Source organism: Lepidochelys kempii, chromosome 1, assembly GCF_965140265.1.
Source record: "Lepidochelys kempii isolate rLepKem1 chromosome 1, rLepKem1.hap2, whole genome shotgun sequence".
In the NCBI taxonomy this organism is placed as follows: Eukaryota; Metazoa; Chordata; order Testudines; family Cheloniidae; genus Lepidochelys; species Lepidochelys kempii.
The window spans coordinates 301,348,287-301,361,085 of NC_133256.1; the positions used below are offsets into that span (position 1 = coordinate 301,348,287).

The window sequence follows — 12,799 nt, forward strand, 5'->3', positions numbered from 1 at the left end:
ACAGAGCAATTTCATGTCAGAGCCCTATCCACCCCTTCACAGAGGCAGCATTTCTTAAGTCACCCTGAGGACACTTCTAACAACTCTATAGGGTTAGTGAAGATCTGTCCATTTTATTCGATAAACAGCCTTAAAGAAACTATATATAGGAATATTATGTTTTACAAATCAACTTTTCCCACTTACTAAGGCCCGTGAGAGCTGTGGCTGGACTCAGCATTGCCCTAATATAGTATCTATGATAACGTCCCCGAATACAGGATTCCCTCTGGAAGATCTATCACCCTAAAGGTGTCCAACATAAACAGTCTCCTCTTGTCCTCGCCAATATCCTAGACTAATCTGGTTCCACTCAGGTTGGATCTGGTCAGTTCTGCTTCTCCCTCTAAGGAGATCCCAGTCTCCATTTGTGTCCATCCTCATGCCTGGTTTACGCTGGTCTGGTTCTGATTCTCAAGACAACTGCCACCTGCTTTGGCTTCTGTATCCTGGGTGATCCTGACCGGGTGTGGCCCCTTGAGTCAATTTCTGGCTTGTCTCCTTGATGCTGCCTTTCTGGTGTGCAAGGTAACAGATTCCAGCACCTAGCCTATCTAGCTATTCATCACGAGCTGTGTCAGGTTCATTATTTCTAGTGACTTATCACTGTAAACACCAGCCACACCAGCTGGCTCCCATTTGAAGGCACATAGACTCCATCTCCTTGCAGCCCAGTGGGGTTGGGTGGAGGGGAGGAAGGCTTCCTATGGCTGTCACTCTTCCCTACTGAAGTTCACACTCAGAAGTAGTGCTAGAAGGTGACTCGAGCCTGGGGAGGTGAAGAGTCTCCTTCCTCAACCTTGGCCAAGGGGGTGGGTGAAGATGTTCCCCAGGTCTAGAGGGGGATAAAGACCCTGGTGGTAGCAGTGAGAGAGAATGGTGTGATTGTGTGAACTGAGTGAGAAGAGAGAGAGAGAATGCTTTCAGCAGCAGATGCCCCACTGTCTTTAAACCGCTCCCATCTAGCAGCCCATATCTACCCCTTAGCTCCAGTTGGCAGCATGCGTTTAGGAGAGACCCAGGACTCAGAATAGCAACTACGCTGCAGCTTAGCAATGAGGTATATACGTAGAGCTGTGTGGGGAAGCTTGCTCGCTCCTAGCCCACACTGTGTTTTAGCCTTCATGATTTGGCTCTTAATTTCTAACTCACTGAATACAAGGATAAATGGACATGCAATTCCTCTGATACCAACACACATGGTCTATTTGGTAGGTAATATAGTGACCTCTTCAAAGCCAGTTGTATATATTTTTATTGTAAACAGAAAGGTGCTTTAAAAAAGACCATTTCTTATCTGACTGGAAGGGGAGCTTGAAGGCTGTTGGGATGGGAAAGTCTAAAGCAGACCCCAGTAAGGGTGAAATACTGCACAGGAATTTTTCAGTAGAAAATATAGACGTTTTCCACTAGGTGGTAGAAATCTGCCGTCAACCGTAGCTTTTAAAAAACAGAAAAATTCACTTAATTATGAAGGGCAGCTGAATTAAGATAGAAAATAGCTGTAATAACAGCTTACTATGTATCGATTAAAATGAGTTCTCTGCCTGTAGAAGAGACAATCACAGAAAATTATTCTTAATACTATCCCTGACACAGAGGCACAAATGTCACTTAGGGAGGTTTTCAGATGTTTTAGGAAAGGAAATGAAGGGATAATTTCATCTAAATGAATTCTCTCAGCCTCTGCAGAGGGACTGTCATCTGTAATTTCAGACCATAGCAGCTCAGGAAACAAATCTCTCATGCACTTATTTATCTTCCATTGACAAAATACATATTTTAAATTGGTAGAGTTTGAATTAACATGTCATTTAATAGATCTCCCATAGCCCAAGACTGGCAGGGATGCAAATGTTGCTTTTAGAGGCATCCAGATGGTGGCAGCAAGACTATACATTATTTAACATACCAAACCACATGTCTGTAAATTAGAGAGCTTTCTGGTATCAGCACTAACAAATCACATGTTGGGGCAATTACAAGAGAGAAGGAGCAGGAGCCCAACGTGCATTACCTGCCACCTGCTTGTACAAGACCAGCAGGAAACCCATGATGCCCTCTCTCCAGTGCTTTTTTTTGCATACCTTACCTGTGAGTCATATGCTATGGCTCATGCTATGTGATGAAAGCGACAACTACGTACAATATGGACCTTTCATAGGTGTTGAGAGCCCACAGCTCCCGGCACCAACAATTGGTGTTGTGTACATTCAGCACGTCAGAAAATCAAGCCCTGAAGAATGTGAGCATTCTGACTGCATGAATGCTCAGCCTTTAACTCCACCTGCACTCTTAGCAACTGAAGGTCATTCCATATCATAGGAAAGGTAATTTTCCCTAGAACTTCAATAAGGTATTGCACTTGGCTATACCTTAGATGTCCTAATCTATATACAGGCAGACAAAGGTCTGATTGTCTTTTTGGAGTGGGCAATATTGCTAATATTTTAAAGATAATTTATAAAAATAAAGAATTAGTAGAACTCTGTTCATTTCTAAAATGTAACTTACATTCCCTGAATATAAACAATCTTTTTTTCTGACTCATGTAAAAGGGACCAATGTTATCTGCATTATCAGCCTCTTTGATAGCTGCCTAGACAAGGGATTTTTGCTCAGTCTCAGTTCCTCTCAGTCCTCTACATGTACATCACATTTGTTTTAAACTTACTTTCAGTGTTGCTATTGACAAGAAGTATAGCAATTTAGAATATTGTAATGAACAAGCTACCCTGTGTGCCTTTGCCCTCTGTAAGATGAAATCAGAACTACTCAACTGTGCGTCATAGGCCCCACAGTGCTAACAGCTTATGATGAGTTGCCTTTGCTCTAATGGTGCTTTTGGAACAGGCGGATATGGATTCTATCCCCACTGTGACCATGAAATGCCTAGTGTCCTTGTTGTGCAGCACACTGACTACTATGAAGTTTCAAGTTGACTACAGATTTTTTAAAATATTTAACAAATACTTATGATAATGAGACTTCTTTAAAACATATTTTCTTCATAATTCTCCTTTGTGGCCTTGGTGCTGCTCAGTGGGCGGAGAGACAACTGTATTTAGTGGTTAATATGGTTTGTATCCTCAATGGAATTTTTTAAAGTTGAGTTACACCTGGGTTAAAAAAACACTTTTAGAGCTAGGGAGTGGTCTTGAGCTCAGTTCCATTGAATATGATTAGCTTAAACCTCAGAAGCTGATGCCTGCAGAGGGTTTGTTAAGCCCTTTCTAACTTAGCCCTGATCTACACTAGGACTTTAGGTCGAATTTAGCAGCGTTAAATCGATGTAAACCTGCACCAGTCCACACACGAAGCCCTTTATTTCGACTTAAAGGGCTCTTAAAATCGATTTCCTTACTCCACCCCTGACAAGTGGATTAGCGCTTAAATCGACGTTGCCGGCTCGAATTTGGGGTACTGTGGACACAATTCGATGGTATTGGCCTCCGGGAGCTATCCCAGAGTGCTCCATTATGACCGCTCTGGACAGCACTCTCAACTCAGATGCACTGGCCAGGTAGACAGGAAAAGAACCGCGAACTTTTGAATCTCATTTCCTGTTTGGCCAGCGTGGCAAGCTGCAGGTGACCATGCAGAGCTCATCAGCACAGGTGACCATGATAGAGTCCCAGAATCGCAAAAGAGCTCCAGCATGGACCGAACGGGAGGTATGGGATCTGATCGCTGTATGGGGAGAGGAATCCGTGCTATCAGAACTCCGTTCCAGTTTTCGAAATGCCAAAACCTTTGTGAAAATCTCCCAGGGCATGAAGGACAGAGGCCATAACAGGGACCCGAAGCAGTGCCGCGTGAAACTGAAGGAGCTGAGGCAAGCCTACCAGAAAACCAGAGAGGCGAACAGCCGCTCTAGGTCAGAGCCCCAAACATGCCGCTTCTATGATGAGCTGCATGCCATTTTAGGGGGTTCAGCCACCACTACCCCAGCCGTGTTGTTTGACTCCTTCAATGGAGATGGAGGCAATACGGAAGCAGGTTTTGGGGACGAAGAAGATGATGATGAGGAGGAGGTTGTAGATAGCTCACAGCAAGCAAGTGGAGAAACCGGTTTTCCCGACAGCCAGGAACTGTTTCTCACCCTAGACCTGGAGCCAGTACCCCCCGAACCCACCCAAGGCTGCCTCCTGGACCCAGCAGGCGGAGAAGGGACCTCTGGTGAGTGTACCTTTTAAAATACTATACATGGTTTAAAAGCAAGCATGTGAAAGGATTACTTTGCCCTGGCATTTGCGGTTCTCCTAGATGTAGTCCTAAAGCCTTTGCAAAAGGTTTCTGGGGAGGGCAGCCTTATTGCGTCCTTCATGGTAGGACACTTTACCACTCCAGGCCAGTAACACATACTCGGGAATCATTGTAGAACAAAGCATTGCAGTGTATGTTTGCTGGCATTCAACCGAAATCCGTTCTTTATCTCTCTGTGTTATCCTCAGGAGAGTGAGATATAATTCATGGTCACCTGGTTGAAATAGAGTGCTTTTCTTCAGGGGACACTCAGAGGAGCCCATTCCTGCTGGGCTGTTTGCCTGTGGCTAAACAGAAATGTTCCCCGCTATTAGCCACAGGGAGGGGGGAAGTTTGAGGGGGTAGTCACGCGGTGGGAGGAGGCAAAATGCGACCTTGTAAAGAAAGCACATGTGCTATGTATGTAATGTTAACAGCAAGGTTTACCCTGAAAGAGTGTAGCCACTGTTTTATAAAATGTGTCTTTTTAAATACCGCTGTCCCTTTTTTTTTCTCCACCAGCTGCATGTGTTTCAATGACCACAGGATCTTCTCCTTCCCAGAGGCTAGTGAAGCTTAGAAAGAAAAAAAAACGCACTCGCGATGAAATGTTCTCCGAGCTCATGCTGTCCTCCCACACTGACAGAGCACAGACGAATGCGTGGAGGCAAATAATGTCAGAGTGCAGGAAAGCACAAAATGACCGGGAGGAGAGGTGGCGGGCTGAAGAGAGTAAGTGGCGGGCTGAAGAGAGTAAGTGGCGGGCTGAAGACAGGGCTGAAGCTCAAATGTGGCGGCAGCGTGATGAGAGGAGGCAGGATTCAATGCTGAGGCTGCTGCAGGACCAAACCAGTATGCTCCAGTGTATGGTTGAGCTGCAGCAAAGGCAGCTGGAGCACAAACTGCCACTGCAGCCCCTCTGTTACCAACCCCCCTCCTCCCCAAGTTCCATAGCCTCCACACCCAGACGCCCAAGAACGCGGTGGGGGGGCCTCCGGCCAACCAGCCACTCCACCACAGAGGATTGCCCAAAAAAAAAGAAGGCTGTCATTCAATAAATTTTAAAGTTGTAAACTTTTAAAGTGCTGTGCTTAAAGTGCTGTGTAGCATTTTCCTTCCCTCCTCCACCACCCCTTCTGGACTACCTTGGTAGTCATCTCCCTATTTGTGTGATGAATGAATAAAGAATGCATGAATGTGAAGCAGCAATGACTTTATTGCCTCTGCAAGCGGTGATTGAAGGGAGGAGGGGCGGGGGGTTAGCTTACAGGGAAGTAGAGTGAACCAAGGGGCGGGGGGTTTCATCAAGGAGAAACAAACAGAACTTTCACACCGTAGCCTGGCCAGTCATGAAACTGGTTTTCAAAGCTTCTCTGATGCGTACCGCGCCCTCCTGTGCTCTTCTAACCGCCCTGGTGTCTGGCTGCGCGTAACCAGCAGCCAGGCGATTTGCCTCAACCTCCCACCCCACCATAAACGTCTCCCCCTTACTCTCACAGATATTGTGGAGCACACAACAAGCAGTAATAACAGTGGGAATATTGGTTTCGCTGAGGTCTAAGCGAGTCAGTAAACTGCGCCAGCGCACCTTTAAACGTCCAAATGCACATTCTACCACCATTCTGCACTTGCTCAGCCTGTAGTTGAACAGCTCCTGACTACTGTCCAGGCTGCCTGTGTACGGCTTCATGAGCCATGGCATTAAGGGGTAGGCTGGGTCCCCAAGGATACATATAGGCATTTCAACATCCCCAACAGTTATTTTCTGGTCTGGGAATAAAGTCCCTTCCTGCAGCTTTTGAAACAGACCAGAGTTCCTGAAGATGCGAGCATCATGCATCTTTTCTGGCCATCCCACGTTGATGTTGGTGAAACGTCCCTTGTGATCCACCAGAGCTTGCAGCACTATCGAAAAGTACCCCTTGCGGTTTATGTACTCGGCGGCTTGGTGCTCCGGTGCCAAGATAGGGATATGGGTTCCATCTATAGCCCCACCACAGTTAGGGAATCCCATTGCAGCAAAGCCATCCACTATGACCTGCACATTTCCCAGGGTCACTACCCTTGATATCAGCAGATCTTTGATTGCGTGGGCTACTTGCATCACAGCAGCCCCCACAGTAGATTTGCCCACTCCAAATTGATTCCCAACTGACCGGTAGCTGTTTGGCGTTGCAAGCTTCCACAGGGCTATCGCCACTCGCTTCTCAACTGTGAGGGCTGCTCTCATCTTGGTATTCATGCGCCTCAGGGCAGGGGAAAGCAAGTCACAAAGTTCCATGAAAGTGCCCTTACGCATGCGAAAGTTTCGCAGCCACTGGGAATCGTCCCAGACCTGCAACACTATGCGGTCCCACCAGTCTGTGCTTGTTTCCCAAGCCCAGAATCGGCGTTCCACAGCATGAACCTGCCCCATTAGCACCATGATGCATGCATTGGCAGGGTCCATGCTTTCAGAGAAATCTGTGTCCATGTCCTGATCACTCACGGGACTGCGCTGACGTCGCCTCCTCGCCCGGTATCGCTTTGCCAGGTTCTGGTGCTGCATATACTGCTGGATAATGCATGTGGTGTTTAATGTGCTCCTAATTGCCAAAGTGAGCTGAGCGGCCTCCATGCTTGCCTTGGTATGGCGTCCGCACAGAAAAAAGGCGCGGAACGATTGTCTGCCGTTGCTCTGACGGAGGGAGGGGCGACTGACGACACGGCTTACAGGGTTGGCTTCAGGGAGCTAAAATCAACAAAGGGTGTGCCTGTACATCAAGGAGTATTTCAGGCAGGACTTCACGGAGGGTTCCAATAAGAAATGGTGCACCTAAGTAATTGTTCTTATTGGAACAAGGAGGTTAGCCTGGCCTCTGATTGATACATGGCTAGATTTACCTTGCTGCACCTTCTCTGTGAGTGACTGCAGTGTGACCTAGAGGAATGAGTCCCCTAGACAGGGGAGGAGGCAAATGAGTACAAAACAAATCTGGTCTATTTCTTGTTTTGACCCACTCCATCTATCTTTTACATCTTTGGCTGGCAGCAGACGGTGCAGAAGGACTGCATGCCATCCACATCTCATGGCTGCTCGGCAGAAGATGGTACAATAAGACTGCTGGCAATCCTCATCTCCTGCCTGCCTGGCAGAAGATGGTACAGTATGACTGCTAGCAGTCCGTATCGCCTGCCCGCTCACCATAAGATGGTTCAATAGGACTGACTGCAGGACTAAAGAGAATGACTTGGTCAAGTCACTCCAAATTTAGTCCCTGCGCCCTTGTCTGCCCAGGTGCTCCCAGCCGACGTGGCCAGGAGCACCTCGGACATGACGATGACGGCTACCAGTTGTACTGTACCGTCTGCTACCACAAGGCAAGGGGTTGCTGCTACTGTGTAGCAATGCCGTACCGCGTCTGCCAGCACCCAGGAGTCATAGGGTGACGGTTACCTGAGCGGGCTCCATGCTTGCCGTAGTATGGCGTCTGCACAGGTAACTCAGGAAAAAAGGCGCGAAACGATTGTCTGCCCTTGCTTTCACGGAGGGAGGGAGGGAACGGGGGCCTGACGATATGTACCCATAACCACCCGCGACAATGTTTTAGCCCCATCAGACATTGGGATCTCAACCCAGAATTCCAATGGGCAGCGGAGACTGCGGGAACTGTGGGATAGCTACCCACAGTGCAACGCTCCGGAAGTCGACTCTAGCCTCGGTACTGTGGAAGCGCTCCGCCGAGTTAATGCACTTAATGCACTTAGAGCATTTTCTGTGGGGACACACACACTCGAATATATAAAACCGATTTCTAAAAAACCGACTTCTATAAATTCGACCTTATTCCGTAGTGTAGACATACCCTTACAAATACAGTTAAAGCAAGGCATCTGGTTAGAACTCAGTTGTCCCCTGCCGGTTGCCAGCATGGTAACTAATATACTGTATTGTGTTTATTCTGAAACTAGTATGAAATTCCTCCTGCAAGGCATTTCCACGGGTGTATATATTTGGACAATCACAGATTTAGGTACACTGTATATATTTTGTGGGTACTTGAACTGAATAAGTGATCATTGTTCAATTAATATTTAACCAAGTATGTATATTTAGCTGATCACAAATTCAGATATATGTATTATAGTAACTAATTCAGATCAGACTTTAGATACTCTGGTGACAGGTGCTATAGAAAGCCCTGAGCTAGCTAGTTAGCAATACACAGAGATAGACAGATACACAGATAATGAGTTTATTTTTCTTCTATTAATTAACAGCTTTATATGCGCTTTAGCCTTTTCTGTGCTTTCCCTTGGCTGTTTGGAGTTTTAAACTACAGCAAACAACACTACACCACAAATGTTAATAAGGGAGATAATATTCCCATTTCTATTTGATTTTTGAAGTGTCGTTCAAAACGTTAAGGTTGTTTGAAGAACTGAAGACAGCTTCTTTTTTGTACTAGCTACATAGAAAAGCAGAAATTCTACATTCCACAGACACTGTTCAAAACCTTCCAGCTATCTATTATTCATTAAGCATTACGCCTAATTTTAGGTCTCTCATTTTACAAAGTTATGCTTCATCCTCAGAAACTCAGTATCATTTATACAAAAGTTATTTTAGTGGCTCCTAATTACACACAATTGTATTCACAATCCAAACCATTTCCTCTCTCTACACAGAGCTCCACCTAGTACAATGTCATTAAAATTCAGAAGTTACTGTATTTTCCTTCAACTTTTTTACCCAGAAACACTCCTGGTGAGATGATATCTTCTTTCCAAATGTTTCCTGTCATGAAGATGCAGTATAACAACACTAAAACATCTCTCTCTCTCTCTCTCTCTCTCTCTCTCTCTCTCTCTCTTTTTTTTTTTTTGGCTGAACTTTAGTTAATGGGTTTAACTGCAGACATGCCTCTTCACTGTGTGATCTCCTCATGTCTCACACACAAAGGAGGCTTCGATTTGGTCAGTCCTTGGAGGGGAGATTTCCAAGGAAAACCCCCAGGCACTTCAGAAAATGGTATTAGTGTTACGCAGGTGGCATTCTTCCCTCTGAAGGCTTGTCTACGTGGGGAGTTATTCCAGAATAGCTATACCTAACTCCCTGCATGGGCACTCTTAGGCCTTGTCTACACTACCAGGGTAAGTTGACCTACGCTTCGCTACTCCAGCTATGTGAATAACGTAGCAGGACTCGATGTAGTTTAGGTCGACTTACTACAGTGGCGACTTACCTTACTCTTCTCGGGAAGCTGGAGTATCTGAATCAACTGGAGAGCACTCTGTGGTTGATTTAGCGGGCCTTCACTAGATCCGCTAAATCGACCCTAGTGCATCGATCGCAGCAGCGTTGATCCCTGGTAAGTGTAGACATGGCCTTAGTCCAGAATAAGAGTCCCCTCTTCAGAATTATAAGTAGCTGCATCTTCCATGGTTTGTTTGAATGCAGTTTAATGTGGTCCAAAATCTGCATGGCAGTTCAAAACCAGGAGGGTGGCTTGTTGGTTCAGTAATAATGTGCTTGTTTGGAACAGCAGATAAGGTCTGGACACTTTGCTATTCTCTTGCCGGATACAGAGACATGAGGTGGTCCAGTGTGGTCCTTAATGGTTTTCACAATTTCAGGCACTGTTGGGGTATGTTATCCATAACATGCCACATGGGAAGTTCTTTCTGGGTAGTCTTCAGCGGATTTAAGTTCTCGTGCTGTGTCTATATCTCAGTGGATAGCTGGAGGTGTGATGTTTGCTAATACAGAAAGCCATGGTAAGGGTGTTGATTTTAAATTTCCCAGGATGATTCAAGTGGTCTGATTCAGCTGCCTTTCCACAAGTTGGGTATGGCAGCTTCTTGTCCATTGCAGTGCACAGTGCACTGGAAATGAGTACACTAGGGCCAAGGCCAATGTTCTCAGAACCAGGGCAAGTGATCCCCAACTTGTTCCTGCTAACTTTTGAATAATGTTGATGCGAGTGTGCTTTAGAGGTTACTTTTTTGAGGTGGTCATGAAAGGTCAGTGTCAGGCTAATAATGACACCAAGATATGTTGGCTTTGGGTCATAATGCACAGTTTCACCATAAAACTCAACAGTTAGCATGTTTTGTGTGATGGTATTGTCAATGTAGAAAGTAGAGACTGCCAATTCGCTTGGATTTGGTCTTGGTTGCCACTTTTGGAAGTATTTCTCCATGATCTTAAGGTCAGATGTAAGGGTCACTTCAAGTTCTTTAAAGCTCCGGGCTTGAGGTGCGAGTGCCAAATCATCAGCACATGTAAACTTCTGTGCTACTGTTTCAGGCATATCACTTGTGTACACATTGAAGTACACATTCTGTACTTGTAGGTGCAAGTACAGAATCTTGTGGTAGCTCCTTATGCAAAAGTGGGCAGCTTGCTGGTTTGACCTCTGAGGTATACATGCCTTCTTTGGCTGCTAAGCCTGGTGTTGAGCAGCTTGATAATCCGTACGCAGGGGATCACTTTGGCCAATTTCAGTAGCAGATCATCCTTCCAGACTGTGTCATATGCCTCTGAGAGATCAATGAAAGCAGTACTAGTCTTTAGTTTTCATTGGAATCCAGTCTCGATGTTTGTACTGAGGGCCAGGTCCTGGTCAGAGCAACTTCTGTGCGGTCGAAAACCAGTTTTCTCCTTGGGTAGGCTCCACAGTGGGCCTGATTTGGTTCAGGATCATTTTATAGGTGAAGCTCAAGAAAGAGATTGGCTTATAACTAGAAGGGTGATCTGCAAGTTTTCCAGGCTTTATGAGTGCAATGACCTTGGCTTCTCTCCTCATACAGGGCATTTCACCAGCCTCCAGGATGTTGAGGAAAAGCTGCATCATCCATTTCTGTGCCGGGGGACCCAGGTTATGTAGGAACTCAGGATAAACACCACCTTTTCCCATTGTATTTCCCAATTTCATGGCTACAATGGCTGCATCAATCTCCTTACTTGTGAACAATCCAGACCACTGGGATGCTTGAGCGCATGTGGACACTACCTGCTGAAGCTCATGCCGGACTTGTCTGCAGTACTGTTTGTCCACTGGCTGTTTTGATGTCCACAAATTTTAGCAGCGATGACATTGGCTTTCACCTTCAGCCTAGTGGCATGTGTGATATTTGCAGCCCCCGGTGTCTTAGCAGGTTCCAGCTGCTTCTGCTCAAGTGTGTGTGAAGTTGAGACCTTCTACACATTCAAGCCACCATTTCTGCCTTGCTGCATCCAGTGACACCAGAAGGGCTTTTCCAGTGTCTGGGTCTCGTATTTGTGGAGGAGCTCTTGGCTCTCTGCAGTCCAGCAAGAAGTGTACAATGACCTGTGTCCCTGGGGGATGTTTTTCTTTGCAGCGGAGATTGGGAGTGCAGTAAAATGGTCGAAGTCTTCTGTGTTGGGGGAATGTGGGAAATTGTATCGTCCGCAGTCATAGTGAAAGTAGCCCAGTATTCTTTTGTGAAGTTCCAGCATGGCACTGGTTTTGAGTAGAGCACTGGGATTTGGGATCAGTGCTGGCTGTTCAGGAAGTCCTCGAGGACGCAATGCAGATGTCAGTGTGCCAGTATCATCTTTAGAGATGAATGTCAGGTCAGGGCAGCATCCTCTGCTCCATCTTGCAGAAAGGAAATTGATATGCTGTTTTGCATCGAAAAGGAGGAGCATATCATTTGCTGATGCCCATTGTGTCAGTTCTTCATCTGCAATGTTTTTTGCTGCATAGCCCCATTGTGTGTGGTGACTATTAAAGTTGCCCACAAATACACCATGGTCCTGTGCATTCTCCAGAGCTGGTTGAGGTCACTGTGCACCAGGTAATTTATATAAATTAATGATGGTTAGCATGCCAATGCACATAGAGATTGTAGTTGTGTTTTTTGTGCGCTGTTGGAAGTAGAACCACATGTTCATGGATCTGCTGTTTTATGTAAATTGCCAGCCCATATTTTGGATGGCTATGAGTAATTGCTGTCTATGAGTTTATAGCCATTGAATTTGTAGCCATGGGCTTTTTCTTCATTTGCTATGTGGGTCTCCTGGAGGGTGAGGACATTGATGTTGGTCATCGTCAGCATTTTCTCTAGGTAGTCACACTTGGACTGTGAGAGTTCTCTTGTTATACACAGACTCAGTGCTTACAAGTGGGGAAGTATGGCCTCTTAGAGGTGCCCAGGGCTGGTGGTAAGTTTTCCCTGAATACTAGGTGGGGGCTCGAGCCAGTTTTGTTTTGTATTGTTAAGAGGAACATCTAGATATGGAACCTGGCTCTAGTTGCTGCTGACTCCACCTGGCAGAAGGGTTACAGTTACATCAGCAAATACAGAAGTATTAAAACCCAGAGTACTTTCTCATAGACATAACATTTAATCTTACAGTGTGTTTTTAGCAGAAATGGCTGCATTTTATTTTTATTAAAAATACAGTACTGCTTCTATCCAGTACTGATAATTTTACATTAGTCTGAGAGATGGCTTGGTAAGCATGAACCAGATTCAAAGTGATATCTATAATGTCTAACATTTAATG

General features: G+C 45.7%; 1 protein-coding gene across 1 annotated transcript; it reads left to right on the forward strand.

Annotated features, from left to right (window-relative positions):
• The first annotated feature begins 3,401 nt into the window (after positions 1–3,401).
• On the forward strand, positions 3,402–10,774 carry LOC140910249 (uncharacterized). Its single transcript, XM_073340797.1, has 3 exons — positions 3,402–4,218; positions 4,807–5,205; positions 10,620–10,774. Exons 1-3 carry the CDS (start codon positions 3,636–3,638, stop codon positions 10,772–10,774), a joined length of 1,137 nt encoding a protein of 378 aa, XP_073196898.1. The 5' UTR covers positions 3,402–3,635.
• The last annotated feature ends 2,025 nt before the right edge of the window (positions 10,775–12,799 follow it).